A 14,546-nucleotide genomic window follows, 5' to 3' on the forward strand; every position below is an offset into this window, starting at 1 on the left:
TAGAATTCAGGAAGGAATTTAGAAATGGAAGATTAAAATGTTTCAGAAGTAAAGGCTACTACAAGTAACACGGGAGTAAAATGTAAAAGATAATTCCTTAAGAAAAATACAAGTATAAAATGGCAAAATTTTAAAGACTTGAAATGAGGAAACAATTAAGAGAAAATAATCGATACAGAAGAGAGGGAAAGAAGATACAAAGACATATAATATGTATCTTTGTGGGAGAAAACATAAACAATGGAACAGAAGAAAAGCTGAAAAAGGATAAATCAGGAAAACTTAAAAAGAACACATTTTTAAATGAACTACCAGGCACTTGGGAACGTTGATTGAGGATAGCCAATATCAAAAGCCACTGGACTTTAAAAATATTCTTTCGGCATCTAAGAAAAATAAAATAGACAATGGGTCATTAATGTTTTTCATTAATTTTTACTGGATTATAGTTGGTTTATAGTGTTGTCCTGGTTCCAGGTGCACAGCAAAGTGAGTCAGCCACACACACATATATCTACTCTCTTCCGGACTTTCCTCCCATATAGGCCACCGCAGAGGGTTGAGCTGAGTTCCCTGTGCTATGCAGTAGGTCCCTATTAGCCATCTACTTTATATATGGTAGACAATGGGAATCATTTATAAGGAAACCTTTATTATCAAGCTTTTCAACAGCCACGCCTTGTCAGAAGACAATGATATTTAAAGTAACCAAGTAAAGAAAATGTGAGCCAAGGATTTTACATCCAGCCAAGCTGATTTTCAAGTATAAAGAAAACGGGCAAGTGGGAAACAAAATAAAGCAAGGAAACAAATCCACCAGTGAACAAACAACCACATGGGCAAAAACCCAGGAATATTTCTGCTTGAGGAATCTAGTAAAAAAAACTCTGTTTAGACACCAATATGACTGTAAAGACATTGATGAAAGGACTGACGGTGAGCATTCCGTGTGTTTTTATCTTGGATCTAATGCTAAAATGATGGGAGAGACAGGAATGGCAATATGATATGTTCTGACAATAATCAAGACATAATTATTTAGCAGTTGGGTAGGGTGGGGAGAGAATATGAAATAAACTGGCATAAACTGAATAGAATAAGCTGGCAACTGCTGTTGCTGTTATTTTAGTTTCTAAGTCATGTCCAATTCTTTTGTGACCTCGTGGACTGTAGCCTGCCAGGCTCCTCTGTTCATGGGATTTCCCAGGCAAGAATACTAGGGTGAGCTGTCATTTCCTTCTCTAGGGGATCTTCCCAACCCAGGGATTGAACCCGAGTCTCCTGCATTGCAGGCAGACTCTTTACTACTGAGCCGCCAGGGAGTTGGCTGGATGTGAAAGAGTAGAGTTCAGTTAGATCCTGGGGAGAAGAGAGAAAGGGGGAAAAGAGGTTAGTGGCTGATTCAGAACTGCCAGCGCTCTTAACGGTGCTGCAGTCAGATGGAGATCAAAGAGCTACAGGGCCATTAAAATGTCTGAGTTGTCGTTTAGCAGAGTTGGAGAGGAGGAAGAGAAGGCAGAGATGGTCATGAGACGAGAGAAGGAAGCAAATTAACTCGAACTGCACTGAGTTTAGGGACATGTGGCATAATGGAAAATGTCTCTAAAATCTCGATAGCGTTTCAAGTTGCAATGATTTCAATCAGTGCTACTCGTCAGAGCAGCGCAGCCCTCTCAGGCCCAGTTAGGCAGCTTCCATGATATAGAGGCAGCACAGTTAGGTCGGTAGACACAGCTGTTATGTAGATGAGAAAATTGCCAGTGAGCGCAGGTAGCTCACCAGAGTCATGTGGTGAAAAAGCGGAGTAGCTGCATATAAATCCGTGTCTGATTCCAAACTCATATTTCTTATATCTTTAATTTAATATTAAACGTTAAGAAAGCATTTTCAAATGAGGTACAAGGTGGAATTTTTAAAGTACGCATGGGAGAACAATTAAATGATTTGAATTCCCTTCTTTTATTCCAGAAGTTTCAAGGGGAATAGTAGAATCCCCCTCCCTGAATCTCCTTCTTAGAAGGAAGGAGGAAGATTAAGAGCAAGGAGAAAAGGAAGGAAGGGTGGAAAGGAGGCCCTGGGCCATCTGTTTACCTTTATGTCACAGCTGGAATTGAAAGTATGAAAAAGAAGGCTTAAGGGATGCTCGTATGATTATTTGTTTCAAGTGGTGATATAATAAATACTAAAATCAAAATAAAGCATAAAATGCAGATTAAACAGAATGTGCCATACTGCTGTTCACTATGCCCTAGAATGAGAGGGACTCCAAGGAACTAGTGATGTAAAGAGTCTCTAGAGGGTCGTTTTTTAGTTAACATGATGATGAGGATCAGGAAACTCATAGGGAAGGAATCTCATGAGATAAGCAGAGTATGTTAATCTTAACTGCTCTTAATTATTCCGATAAGCTAGATGCAAAATCTTTTGCTCTGATTTATCGTTATATTTGTAGCCACGATTTCACAATACAGGCAAAACTCACTCCTGGGACATTTTAATTCTTGCACTTTCAAGTGGGTGTGTAAATGCAAAAGATTAATTTGAATCATCCTCTAAAGCAAAAGAATTAAGAGCTACTCCACTTTAAACCTGTGAATTTCCCACAGTTTAGAGTTTTAAACAGATGGAATTTTGTACCATTTATATTTCCCCAGGTTGATTTCTAATTAATGCACCTGTAAGACTGCAAATGAAAATAAAGGACTTCTCTCCCTTTTTTTGATATTAAAATTTCTTTTATTGAAATACATATGTTTATGAATTAAAAATTCAGGATCTGCTATATGGCTATATCTTTATCAATACTTTTGTCTGTATTTTTATGGGTGCAGTCACTCAGTCGTGTCCAGCTCTTTGTGATCCCATGAACTGTAGCCAGACAGGCTTCTCTGTCAATGGAATTTTCCAGGCAAGAATACTAGAGTGACTTGCCATTTCCTACTCCAGGGGATCTTCCCAACCCAGGGTTTGAACCTGCGTCTCTTGTGTCTCCCATGTTGGCAGATGGATTCTTTACTACTACGCCACCTGGGGAGCAGATATCTTTATATCTGTATTTCATTCAGTTATCTTTCATGAAAAACAAGAATCATACTACTGCAAAGAGCAACTATATATTGTTCAAAACTTGAAAATAAAGCCACCGTCTTGTAAGAATTCCCCCCCTTTATTAATTCTTTCTTAGAATTATCTTGGAGATTATAAAAAACTAAAGATATTCTTCCAAAATACCTTCTTGATATCTTGGCCAACTTTAAATAGGTTAAGGCCACATTATTGAGACAAATTTAAGAGAAACAATTTAAGTAGCAAATACAAATGTAAAGATAGCCATCACCTCTCAAGAGGCAGCAAAGGTGATCACAGTATAATCAGGAAATCCTCTGGCATCTTTTTTTCTTTTCTCCAAATTTAACACTTCATAATGAACATCTAAGTGGGGGAAATTACTTTCAAATGATAAATTTGGTATTTGTAGCAAATTATACCCTTCTGGAAGAAGCAGACTTTTTAACATTTTAATGAGAGTGAAAATATTTTCCAGAAGCTTTGGGTCACAAATAATCAAAAAAAGGAAAGGAATTCTTGGAAGGTCATATTCAAGGATGCGTTCTTCATCATAATTGAATGTATCAAAGCTGCCCTGGGTCACTGTGAATCAAACTGTTATTTTAAATGAGGATGGTGGCCCTCCTAAGTTTGGATACTATCAGAACTGTTTTGGAGTGCTGATATCTGGGCCTTCTGGGCAGGAAGTTTCTTATATAGATGTGGTACCCAGATTAGGCTCTAAGCAAAATGACTCTGTGTTTTATGTTAATCCTTCAGGTTTGGCATATCAAAGAATACCTGTAAAATAATAAGCAGGAGACTTTATTTCTTAAAAATTGACATTGAACATATATAAATCTTGGAACGGTAATTTCAGAACTTTTCTTCACATAAATTGTACAAGACAAAGACTAATTTTAAAATAAAATTGCTTGACAAACTTTGGGATGTGTCTTCAGTGAGTTATAATTTATGTAGGTAAATTTCTATATTTTGACTTACATGCAATACTATATTGTACAGAACTTCAAATACAGGAAAAAAGTCTTACATGGACACAAGCACAAATGAATATATTTGCTTATATTTCACACCCATTTGAACAAAGTCATGTTTGTGCATTTAGCCCTTTATTTTTTTTCTGAAAGTATTATACCTTATCTAGACAAAAATCTCTATAAAACTTTTAGTATCTCTTGAAGACACTTTCCAAGGAAATATTTTTATATTTTATCTCCTTCTTTCTATGAATTTCTATGGGTTATAAACATCAGTGACAATATAAAACTTAAAAATAGAGCACTATAAATGATTAGTCTCTTTTTGGAGTAAGAAGCTTTTTGACATAAAAATGCTTATTTATAATATCTGTTTAAACTATTATAAGCATCCAAATCTTACCAACGTAAAGTTCTTAGAACTCTCCTGGCACCAAGGAAGTGCCACATCTGATTAGCCGTGTCACTTGTTCATCAAGAATTAGCTCTAAAGCCGCGTCCTTTACGCTGCATGCCTCCATTGACCACATGGCTCCATTGTGTCATGGCCTTACTTTGGCCAAAATTGGGAATATGTTGTTGTTGTTTTTTTTTTAAGCCAGTTTGATAAGCAAAATCTATATTTTAATGTTTTACTTCTAAACCATTAGCGTGTCCCTTTCTGTGAATTGCCTTCGTGACTCTTGTCCATTTTTTAACTGGTATGTTAGTTGCTGTTTTCTTTTTAAATTTGAATCACTATTTATATTGATTTAACACTTTATATGAGATTTTATGGGCTTCCCTGGTTGCTCAGGCAGTAAAGAATCCGCCTGCAATGTGGGAGACCTGGGTTCGATCCCTGGGTTGGGAAGATCCCCTGGAGAAGGGCAGGGCAGCCCACTCCAGTATTCTGGCCTGGAGAATCCCCAAGGACAGAAGCACCTGGCGGGCTACAGTTCATGGGATCACAAAAGGTCAGACACGACTGAGTGACGAAGCCCAGCCCAGCACAGCACACGAGATTTACATAGCAAGTATTTCCACCAACTTGTCCCTTCATTTTTAATTGATCTGTGTGCGTTTTACAGAAGGATTAAATTGTATGTTCTCAGATCTATCTCTTGTGTGTGATAACTTGGGGATTTTCTAGGGGCAGAGGTTTCTGACCAGTCCATATTTCGCTATTTTTTAAATGTGCTGCCACAAAGGGCAGAAATAGTCAATGTGGATTTGAAATGTAGGGGAGGAGTTTAGGCTGGGAGAGTCTATCTGGATGTCACCTGTCTAGAACACCTTGGAAATATGGGTATAGATGGACTTCTCTGCCACAAGAATGGAGAGAGGGAGAGGAAAAGGGAACTAAGTTGAAATGTCTATATTTGGGGCGTGAGAAGAGGAAAATGAGTCAGCAAAGCTGACATCGAAGGGTGACTAAAAAGAGAAGAGGGTGATCAAAGAATCGTGGAAGACCAAGAGACGTGGGTGATGGTCAGCTGGTTAATTTGGATGGAGCTGGCAAGAGATGCCAATGAAAAAGTCAAATTACAAGGAACAGAGGAGCAAAAAGTCAAATTGAATGCCATTTCCAAGAGCATATGAACATATTAAGACAAAACCCCAGACTGTACTTGTATATACAAAATCTCACACCCTGTGTAGTTTGCTTCAGCCCTACCTCATTTCCCCTTTTGTAATAATTTTTTAAAGTTCCATACCAAGGAGCAAAGGAAAAGTTCTATAGGAAATTCACACTCAACTTTCATGCCCAACAGGCCAATGCTTCATCCTACGACATTTTATTTTAAATAAATATCACTAAAATTACTTAACCGGCTTCACTGGGATAGGGAACTGAGTCTGGCCTTTCTGTAGCAATTCAAAATTGGAGTTGTTTCAATAGGCAAGATACCAAAAAAGGGGAGACTTTGGGAGGAGTGGGGTCCCTCCCTCCCCCAGGAGGTCAGCAACATCGGGTAGGCTAAGAGGCGGTCGACATCGCTGGAGGATGGAGCCGCGGCGGCCGGCCTCCCCTGCCCACGTTTAATTTCTTATCCCTGTGACTTGTGTGCGTGCAGTTGTTTTGCACGCTCTGGTAACATGCCTGGCATTGTGTGTATTTGTTCTTCCCTGTCAGGGAGCAGAAAGAAAAATCCGAGATGAAGAGAGGAAGCAGAACAGGAAGAAGGGGAAAGGCCAGGCCTCCCAGACCCAGTGCAACAACTGTGAGTGTGGCTGAGAAGGGGGGTGGGCTTCAGCCGGGCCAGGGCCACCAAGGAATGGGTGGAAAGAAGTGGGTTGCAGGTAAAATATGCACATCCATGTTATGGCTGGGCTTCCCTGGTGGCTCAGACAGTAATGAATCCGCCTGCAGTGATGGAGACCTGGGTTTGACCTCTGGGTTGGGAAGTTCTTCTGGAAGAGGGCATAGCAACCCACTCCAGTATTCTTGCCTGGAGAATCCCCATGGACAGAGGAGCCTGGCGGGCTTCAGTCCATGTAGTTGCAAAGAGTCAAATACAACTGAGCGAATAAGCACAGCACAAGTTATGGCTAGGCATGGCGATGGGGTGAACCATCCCTGTGAAACGCAAATGGAATCATGTGATTACATTAGAGCTAGGAGGGAGGTTCTAATACTCCAGAGACCAACCTCCTTCTTCGGACAAGAAATCTAGGGTGCAGAGAGCGACAAGAGGGCACCCCTTCAGGAGTGTTCACTCCAAGTCCACACTCTTTCTGCTGGTCTGGTGATGGGAGAGGGGAGGCTTTTAAAGTGTGTTCACATATATGGCATTTGGGAAGCTTCATAGGAGACCACTGCAAACTTTAGCCAAGACAAGAGCTTACAAGTGAGAGATCTTAAGTCATCCATGACCCTTGCGCTTATGGGTTTTGTGATTGTTTCCAGCCTCTGATGGAAAGTTGGCAGCGATACCGTTACAGAAGAAGAGCGACATCACCTACTTCAAGACAATGCCTGATCTGCACTCCCAGCCGGTCCTCTTCATACCTGACGTTCACTTCGCGAACCTGCAGAGAACAGGACAGGTATGGCCGACCCACTCACATCCACCTGCCATCCATCCACTCGCCAGGTAGAGCCTTAAGAGACCATCACTTCAGGAGCTATTGACCTGAAAAATAAAACCCATGCGTTCGACCAAAAGCCAGCCATTGCCTACAGAAAATCTAATTTTATAGAAAGGAATGTCTCAGGAGAGGAAACCAACTTACTAAGGGGAAGGCAAGAGTGAGCTGATAATAGTGAAGTGTTGACAAAGCAGTGAAAGAGGAAGAAAGTAAGAAGGCTGATAACCTGTAAGGCAAGTTTTGTGAGTTTTGTTCTGTGGGATCCGCATGATGCAATAGGGCTCCATCTAATGGTGGGAAATTGGACTGCACCCTTTGGAAAGGTGCTTAAGAGGAAAATTCTTTGATTAAATAAACTCTGTTAAAAACTTTTTCGTAGTAAATTGACAGTTACTGTTGAATAGGTAAATTATTTTAAACCAAAAGAAAAATGAGATTGTAGACAAGCCTTTTAAAAGATAATTCCTATCTTCTAGTTCTAGTTACAAGTGAAATTATAGAGATAATATTATAATACATAAACATCCAATAATTAGCTCCTTATGGTAGCTCACGGTAATGATATGTTATGCAGCCACTAAAATTATAATTAGGAAAACTATGTAGCACATAGGAACTAGTTATGATAACGTTCAGTGGGGAAAAGGTAGAGTATTCATTTGTGTCTATACTGTGATTCCAAATACTGGGTTGGCCTAAAAGTTCATTTGGGTTTTTTGCAAGATGTTACAAGAAAAATTGTAATACTTGATGAGTAAGCTTAAGAGATGGATAATTTTTTTTTCTTTTTGTAATGTCTTAATATTGTCTATTTTACGTGATAAATTAAAATTGTGCGAAAAAAAAATTACTTCCCTAGCTTTAGCCAGAATTGTCTTTCTGTTGAGAAATAGGTGCATACTGACACATTCAAGTTTTTCTTCCGTTCTAGTGTTCAGGTACTCACTGGAATTGACCTTAGTCTAGGAGCAGAAATTATTATTGGCTTAACTTTCTTTTTCTTGAGAATATTTTGTCCCTGGGCCATTTCATTTTGTGTATGAGACAAAACAGTTATACAACCAGGACTTTTTAGTTGGTGTTTTTGACGCCAGGGGGTAGCAGAATACCCCCTAGCTCTTTTTCTTAGAGTGCATCACATTAAAATTTAGCATTCTCATCGCGTCTTACTTGTCTGATAGGAAAAAGACACAAAGATAAAAGGAAGAACGTTATGATTTGTTAAGACATGAGTGCCAGCCCCTAATTTTATTTTTTAATACCCAAGAACATGGTGATTTGTGTATTTACAGCCTTCGTAAATACATGGTATATTTTGAAGCTAGGTAGTCACACTTTTAGGAAAGAGGGGATGGTTGAGTTAAATTGCTCTCATTGTTTACTGTTGGGATTCTGGCTTCAGCCCTGTGTCAAAGCTGACAGCCTGACCTGTTCTCTTGGCAAGATTTCTCTGAAATACACAAAGCTGTAAATGAATCTTAAGAGGAAAACTGACCAAAGGGGCTGCTCGTGACTGTCTCTGGCCTCACGTGCCCCCTCGGTGTCCTGAGCGGGACTCCTAGCCCGTGGCTGGGCAGAAGAAAAGTGTAGTCTTTCCCATTTGTCGGTTTCAGCAGTTTGCAAAGCAGCCCAATCAGTATCGCCTGAGGCATCAGCAAAGTTAAGTCCTGCTGTCCTTGAAGAGCCTCGGGCTTTCCCTGTGGCTTTGGAGTCAGAATGTAGGGAGTCGGTGAGGGAGCCTGCCTGAGCCCCGGGTGACAAAGGAACGCACTCTTCTGTGCGCTGGGACAGTGTGCGAACATCCCGTATTTGGTCAACATGCTTGGCTGAAGGAAAAGAGCACCTGCGGTAGCTGGTCAGGACTAGAAAGGCTGCCTTTCCTTAGAAGAGTTAGGAGTTTTAGGGGATGAGTCCGGAGGCAGGAGGGAAGAGGGCAGTGCTGTGATGTTGGAAGTGGGCAAGGGACAGAGCGTGGCGAGCTTCGACAGGCCAAACAACAGCTAGCTGTGGCAGGTCATGAGCTGGCCCAGTTTTCCCATAAAGGAGCAGAGATGGAAGGGAGGAAGGCAGGTGATGGTGTGATGCTCAGTGACCGCCGCTGCCGTGGGCCTGGCAAAGTCAGCCGTGTGGCAGCCCTTCAGCTGCAGAGCAAGCCGCCGGCTAGCTCTCCCTGCCAGCCCACATGTCCCCTTCTCCCTCACTGTCTCCTTGATTCACTCGTGGGTTGAAATAGTCACCGGGTGGTTATCAAAAACTCACAGGAGGGCACTGTTACCGAGTCCGTGCTCACTCCGCCCCCTGCACGACAGGCCAGTAAATCAGAGACGAGGAATGTGGAGGCAAGGATACGACATCGTTCAGAAAGCAAGAAGGTGGCAGAGCAGTATCTCCAAATGACCATCTTCTCTGGGCCTGGATGCCAGTTTCTGTTATAGGACAGAGATGGGGAGGAGGTGAGGAAGTAAAATAAAAAGGTCATAAGTCTTGCCAGTATCTCCTGGAATGGCCAGCCTGAGGGGGGAAGTGGGATGGGGACAGGTTGTGTTAATATCTTCTTTTTTTGTAAAATTCAGGCAGAGGGGCAGGGTTCCCCAGGCAGGCCTTTTAGTAAACAGAAGCAACGAGGGGGAAGCAAAAGGTAAAGAAACAGATCCACTATGGAGGCAGATTTTGTTGTCCCCTGAAACAGCATGAACCCAGCGTGCAGGCACTGTGGAGGTCTTTGGTTTCCCTCTCCTCGCATTAAAGCCCAGAAGATCCAACCAGTGCATTCTAAAGGAGATCAGTCCTGGGTGTTCATTGGAAGGACTGATGCTGAAGCTGAAACTCCAATACTTTGGCCACCTCATGCAAAGAGTTGACTCACTGGAAAAGACCCTGATGCTGGGAGGGATTAGGGGCAGGAGGAGAAGGGGATGACAGAGGATGAGATGGCTGGATGGCATCACCGACTCAATGGACATGAGCTTGAGTGAACTCCGGGAGTTGGTGATGGACAGGGAGGGCTGGCCTGCTGCGATTCATGGGGTCGCAGAGTCAGACACGACCGAGCGACTGAACTGAACTGATGCATGGTGACTTTTGTCAAGAACCCTTGAAAAGAAGTGATAGAGGAGCTTGGGAGAAATTGTGGGATGCACAGGCATCATTCTTCTGAATCATGTGTACTTGGCAGGTACCAGCCTTCCTCAAGGCACCTGAACCCAGGGAGGACATCCCTTCTCCCTCACACCCTCGAGAACCATCTCCCTGACTTGTGGCTTGTCAACCACCTCCACTCAAATCACAGGCGTTCTTGATAAGAATTCAGGTTCCCAAGGTTCATTCCAGATCTTTCAAATTAAAATCTCCAAAGGGGAGCCTGGAAATTTGTGTTTATGAGAAGTTCTCCAGATCGTTTTTATGTATTACGAAGTTTGAGAACACTATCTAAAAATTAAATTTGTGCAATAAGCACTAGGGCCGACTAGGAAGAAATGGTGGGTCATCCTGTGAGGAGGAGGAGAAGCGGCAGTGCGGGGAGGCGCCAGGGGCAGCGCAGTAGAGGCTGCGCAGGGAGCCAGGGGGACACTTAAGAGAAGGCTGCTTCTGGTTCTGGGTCACCAGGCACCTTCGCAGAGAGCTGGCCGTTAACCCTACCTGGGCAGTGAAGCAGGGCGGGCGTGTTATGCCACATTTAAAGAAAGCAGCAAAAAACCAAGTCAACAGCAGGCACTTTCCCCCAAATCTAGTCTTGGGTCCAGTGCTGTGGCCCAGGCTCCCTGGCTTATGTGGGTCCCTCTTATACATCTAAATAAACAGTCCATTACGAGCATAACCCAGCGCTCCGATGCCACACTGAAGCTTGGGGCGTGGGGAGGAAACGTCTTCCCTTCATTGCCTTGTGTTTAAGAAGAAAGAATACAGTACAACCATTGACATTAAAAAGTTTCAGAGGAAAAAGTTCCCATGGAAATCTCAGCTAATGGCTAATATGACTCATTCCCGAAGAGTTCCAGGTAACGAACTCTGTTAGGTATAACTAAGTCTGGGCTTGGCGGCATCCTGGAAACTGGCACGAGCCTTTGAGAAAGTTTATACGGAGGGTGTCATGGCTGTGGCAGGGACATTGATGAAATGGACTGGCACCCAGAGGTGATTTTTGAAGTTTAATGTGTGAATGTTGGATACTAACTAGTGTCATTCTTCACCCAAATGAAAATGATCCTGAAGCACATAGTTAAAGCTCTTGAAAGGCCCACAATTAATTGCCATAAATAACTGGGTGAAGAGAACTTGACATACACGGCAGCTCCCCCTCTGGATTTCCAGAGATGCATAAAACAATAAGGATGCTTCATAATGTCTTTAAATCCGATTCGGCCTGTTGCCATGCTGACTGCCTAAAGAAGTCTCTTTCCCTTCTGGCCAGAACACCTCTTATAGCCAGAAACACCTCCTAGGGCTAGGTGACATTTCCTGGCCTGAAGATAGTCGACTCCTAGATTTTTGTGGTCATGGGACCAGGGTAGCCCAAGTCCCTTTGGGAAATAAACAAAGGCCTGGGCTTACTGCCTGGAACTTGCTTCCCTCCCTTTACCAAAGTATAACAGTCTGGAATCAGCTCACCTGTGGACTGGATGGGATTGGTTACTTACAGGCCCTGTGCCAAGACCTTTCTAAGCAATGATTTTTAGATCTTGCTAAAATAGTTCCTTAATGTCTAAAGCAAGGTTTGGCTTTGAGCTATAAGGTAATCTGATCAGACTGAATTGAGCTAGAAATAGTCAGATTTCTAATTTTAGTTCATTAATGTCTAAGAATTAACCCTAGGAGACTGTTGAAGAGGTTAAATTTGTATTAGACACATACAAATGATTAAACAGATTTGTCTTTTTTAAGAGAGTGTAACGTCTTAGGAAAGTCTGTGCATCATGTAATATATTTCCATTTCTTGTGCCTGACCTACAGTAAATCTGCTGTTTTGTTCCACAGGTGTATTACAACACAGATGATGAACGAGAAGGGTAAGACACTCAGGCTTTTCACTTCAACACCCAAAGTCAGTTCCTGTCAGTAGAGATGGGTTTCCAAGCACAGGGTAATGGGACAGGGAGTGGGCATGTCCTTTCAGCCCCCAGACTCAGAGCTAGAAAATCCTTGACTCCAAGGATTGTCTGGGAGAAGCCTGGGGAGTACCATTCTCCTTCCAAGTTTCTCCCTTTTTTATTTTTATTTTTGGCCGCACCTCACAGCATGTGGGATCTTCCCCGACCAGGGATTGAACCTGTGGCCCTTGCATTGGAGGCACGGAGTTGTAACCACTGGACTGCCAGAGAAGCCCCCAGGTTTCTCTTTACCCCTCTATCCTTCCTGTGAACTGCCTTTGAAGTGGTGCATCTCTTTGATTCCACCCTTTCACTGCTAATCCAGTTACTGAAATCTTTGGCCCCAACACAAGATCGAGTCGAGCTCAAGGCAGGAGCCAAGGAGACAGCCTGTCCTTTCAGTGCTACCTGGACCCCCCTCCCCACCCCTGCACATGCCTCACGCTGGGGAGTGAGCTGCCTGGGCTCGTGGCGAGGCTGGTTTAGATGGGGGCTAGGAAGACTGAGAACCTTGTCACTGTCTTCAGGACTGTAGGGAAGAGACGGTTTACACAGGGGCACTGAAGGCTCCCAGGGTCTTGGGTATCAAGTCGCTGCATACTGCTTTTCTGCTCATTAACTCATTGTGTAGACACCTAGAATTTTGGAGCCAAAAAGAAACCTTCAGGGTCGTTTAGCTGATCCTATTCCCAGGCAATACAGCACAATATACCACATCCTTGATAGGAGGTCAGCCAACTTGTACTTGAATGTTCCCAGTGATGGGAATATTCTGAATATTCTCATTGTAGGAGGTAGCTCATGACACTATTGGACAATTCCGGGTCCAAAAAGTTAGTTTGTTGAACCAATGTTGCCTTCTTTTGACTGATATGCATGGGCTGTAGTTCTTTCTGGATAAGTCTCAACCTTTCCTCCTCATTCACATGTCATTTTACCTCTTAACATCTTGATTCTCCCGCCAGGGGGTACCACCAGATTTGTTACTGGTCTCCTTAAAATTGGCTCTCAGAAGTACACGTGTTCTGAACCACATGAGTTGGAGATTATATTGAGATCATTTCTTCTTGCCACCTGGATGCTGTTTGTCTCTTTAAATCAATCTAGAACTACATTCATTTTTCATCATGTTATACCACTTACAACTAAAATCTTGGTTTGCACTAATTACATGTGTATAACTAAACTCTCTGGATCACTTTTTTTCAAACTATGGTCAAACCAGGGCTTCCCTATTCTTAGGCAGTATTTCCTTGTGCAACATTTCAAAACGAAGTCTGGGTTCTTTTCCAAAGCGGAGCTTGGCAAACTGTAGCCTAAGGCCCAAACTGAGCACCCCCGCCACCCCCACAGTGCGCCGCTTCTTTTTGCACGTCTGCATATTTTCACATGGTTGGAAAAGTCCAAAAGAAGAATGATATTGCCTAACATTGGAAAACTATGGGATTCGAGTGCACACAGTCACATTCAGTTGGCATGCAGCCACATGAATGCCTCCAAGTCTTGTCTCTGGCTGCCTTGGTGCTTCAATAGCAGAGCTTCAGCAGAGCTCAGTGGAGAGATGCTGTTGCAACAGAGACTGTCTAGCCTGGAAAGCCTAACTGTGTACTTCCCAGCAGAAGTGTGCCACCCTCTGTCCTAAAGGATAGAGAATCTCAAAAGAGCCTAATAATTCCCAGTTGGTCAGGAACAGAGCCTCGTCCAGGATCTGACCTCCAAATTCTGAGTTCCAAATTTTCTAAATACCTAGTTTGATTGCTCTTTTCATCTTGGTACAGAGGTTGTATGTTCCAGCAGCAGGAATGAACAGAAACAATTAGCACCAATCAGTTTTACTCTGTTGTTCACTTGGTTCACAAAGGACAGGGTGGCGTCATGGAAGGAATGATAACTCTGAGCCAGGAAGCCCACGTTCTCCTCCTGGGCTGCTGCTCCCCGGTGGGAAGCCTGGGGCTGGGTCCCTGACCTCTGGACGTTGGTGTTCTCCGTTGTAAAAGGAGTATTTTGTAGAAGAGGATCTGTGAGACCTCTCATGAGGAGACTGAGGATTGGGGGGTCTAGTCTCCATCTCCGTCTGACCCCTAGTTCCTGGAAGACCCTTCTTGCCTTGATCCTCTGTGCACACTCATCCCCACTGGGATACCCACCTTCCAGCCTTCCGTGAGGTCCCCTCAAGTCTTGCATTTCTGTGGCTCACACACTGCATTCGGGATACAGGGTTTCTTGGTGAATTTGGGCATCCTTAAGTCTGGAAAAACAGTGATTTCCCTGCAAGATCTTGCCATCGCCTGATGCCACATGGGGCACTCAGACCGCAATCCTCTCTAAGAATTTCTCT

The 14,546-nt window shown here is 43.1% G+C and overlaps 1 protein-coding gene across 3 annotated transcripts in view; it reads left to right on the plus strand.

Annotated features, from left to right (window-relative positions):
- Nucleotides 1-14,546, plus strand: part of GRHL2 (grainyhead like transcription factor 2) — a 172,166-nt gene that overhangs the window by 126,476 nt on the left and 31,144 nt on the right. For all 3 annotated transcript variants that reach the window (XM_005689192.3, XM_005689190.3, XM_005689191.3), the window contains exons 10-12: nucleotides 6,166-6,253; nucleotides 6,940-7,079; nucleotides 12,096-12,127. In XM_005689192.3, the coding sequence (XP_005689249.1) occupies nucleotides 6,166-6,253; nucleotides 6,940-7,079; nucleotides 12,096-12,127 (260 nt within the window). The remainder of the gene's footprint in view (nucleotides 1-6,165; nucleotides 6,254-6,939; nucleotides 7,080-12,095; nucleotides 12,128-14,546) is intronic.

Source organism: Capra hircus, chromosome 14 (genome assembly GCF_001704415.2).
Source record: "Capra hircus breed San Clemente chromosome 14, ASM170441v1, whole genome shotgun sequence".
In the NCBI taxonomy this organism is placed as follows: domain Eukaryota; kingdom Metazoa; phylum Chordata; class Mammalia; order Artiodactyla; family Bovidae; genus Capra; species Capra hircus.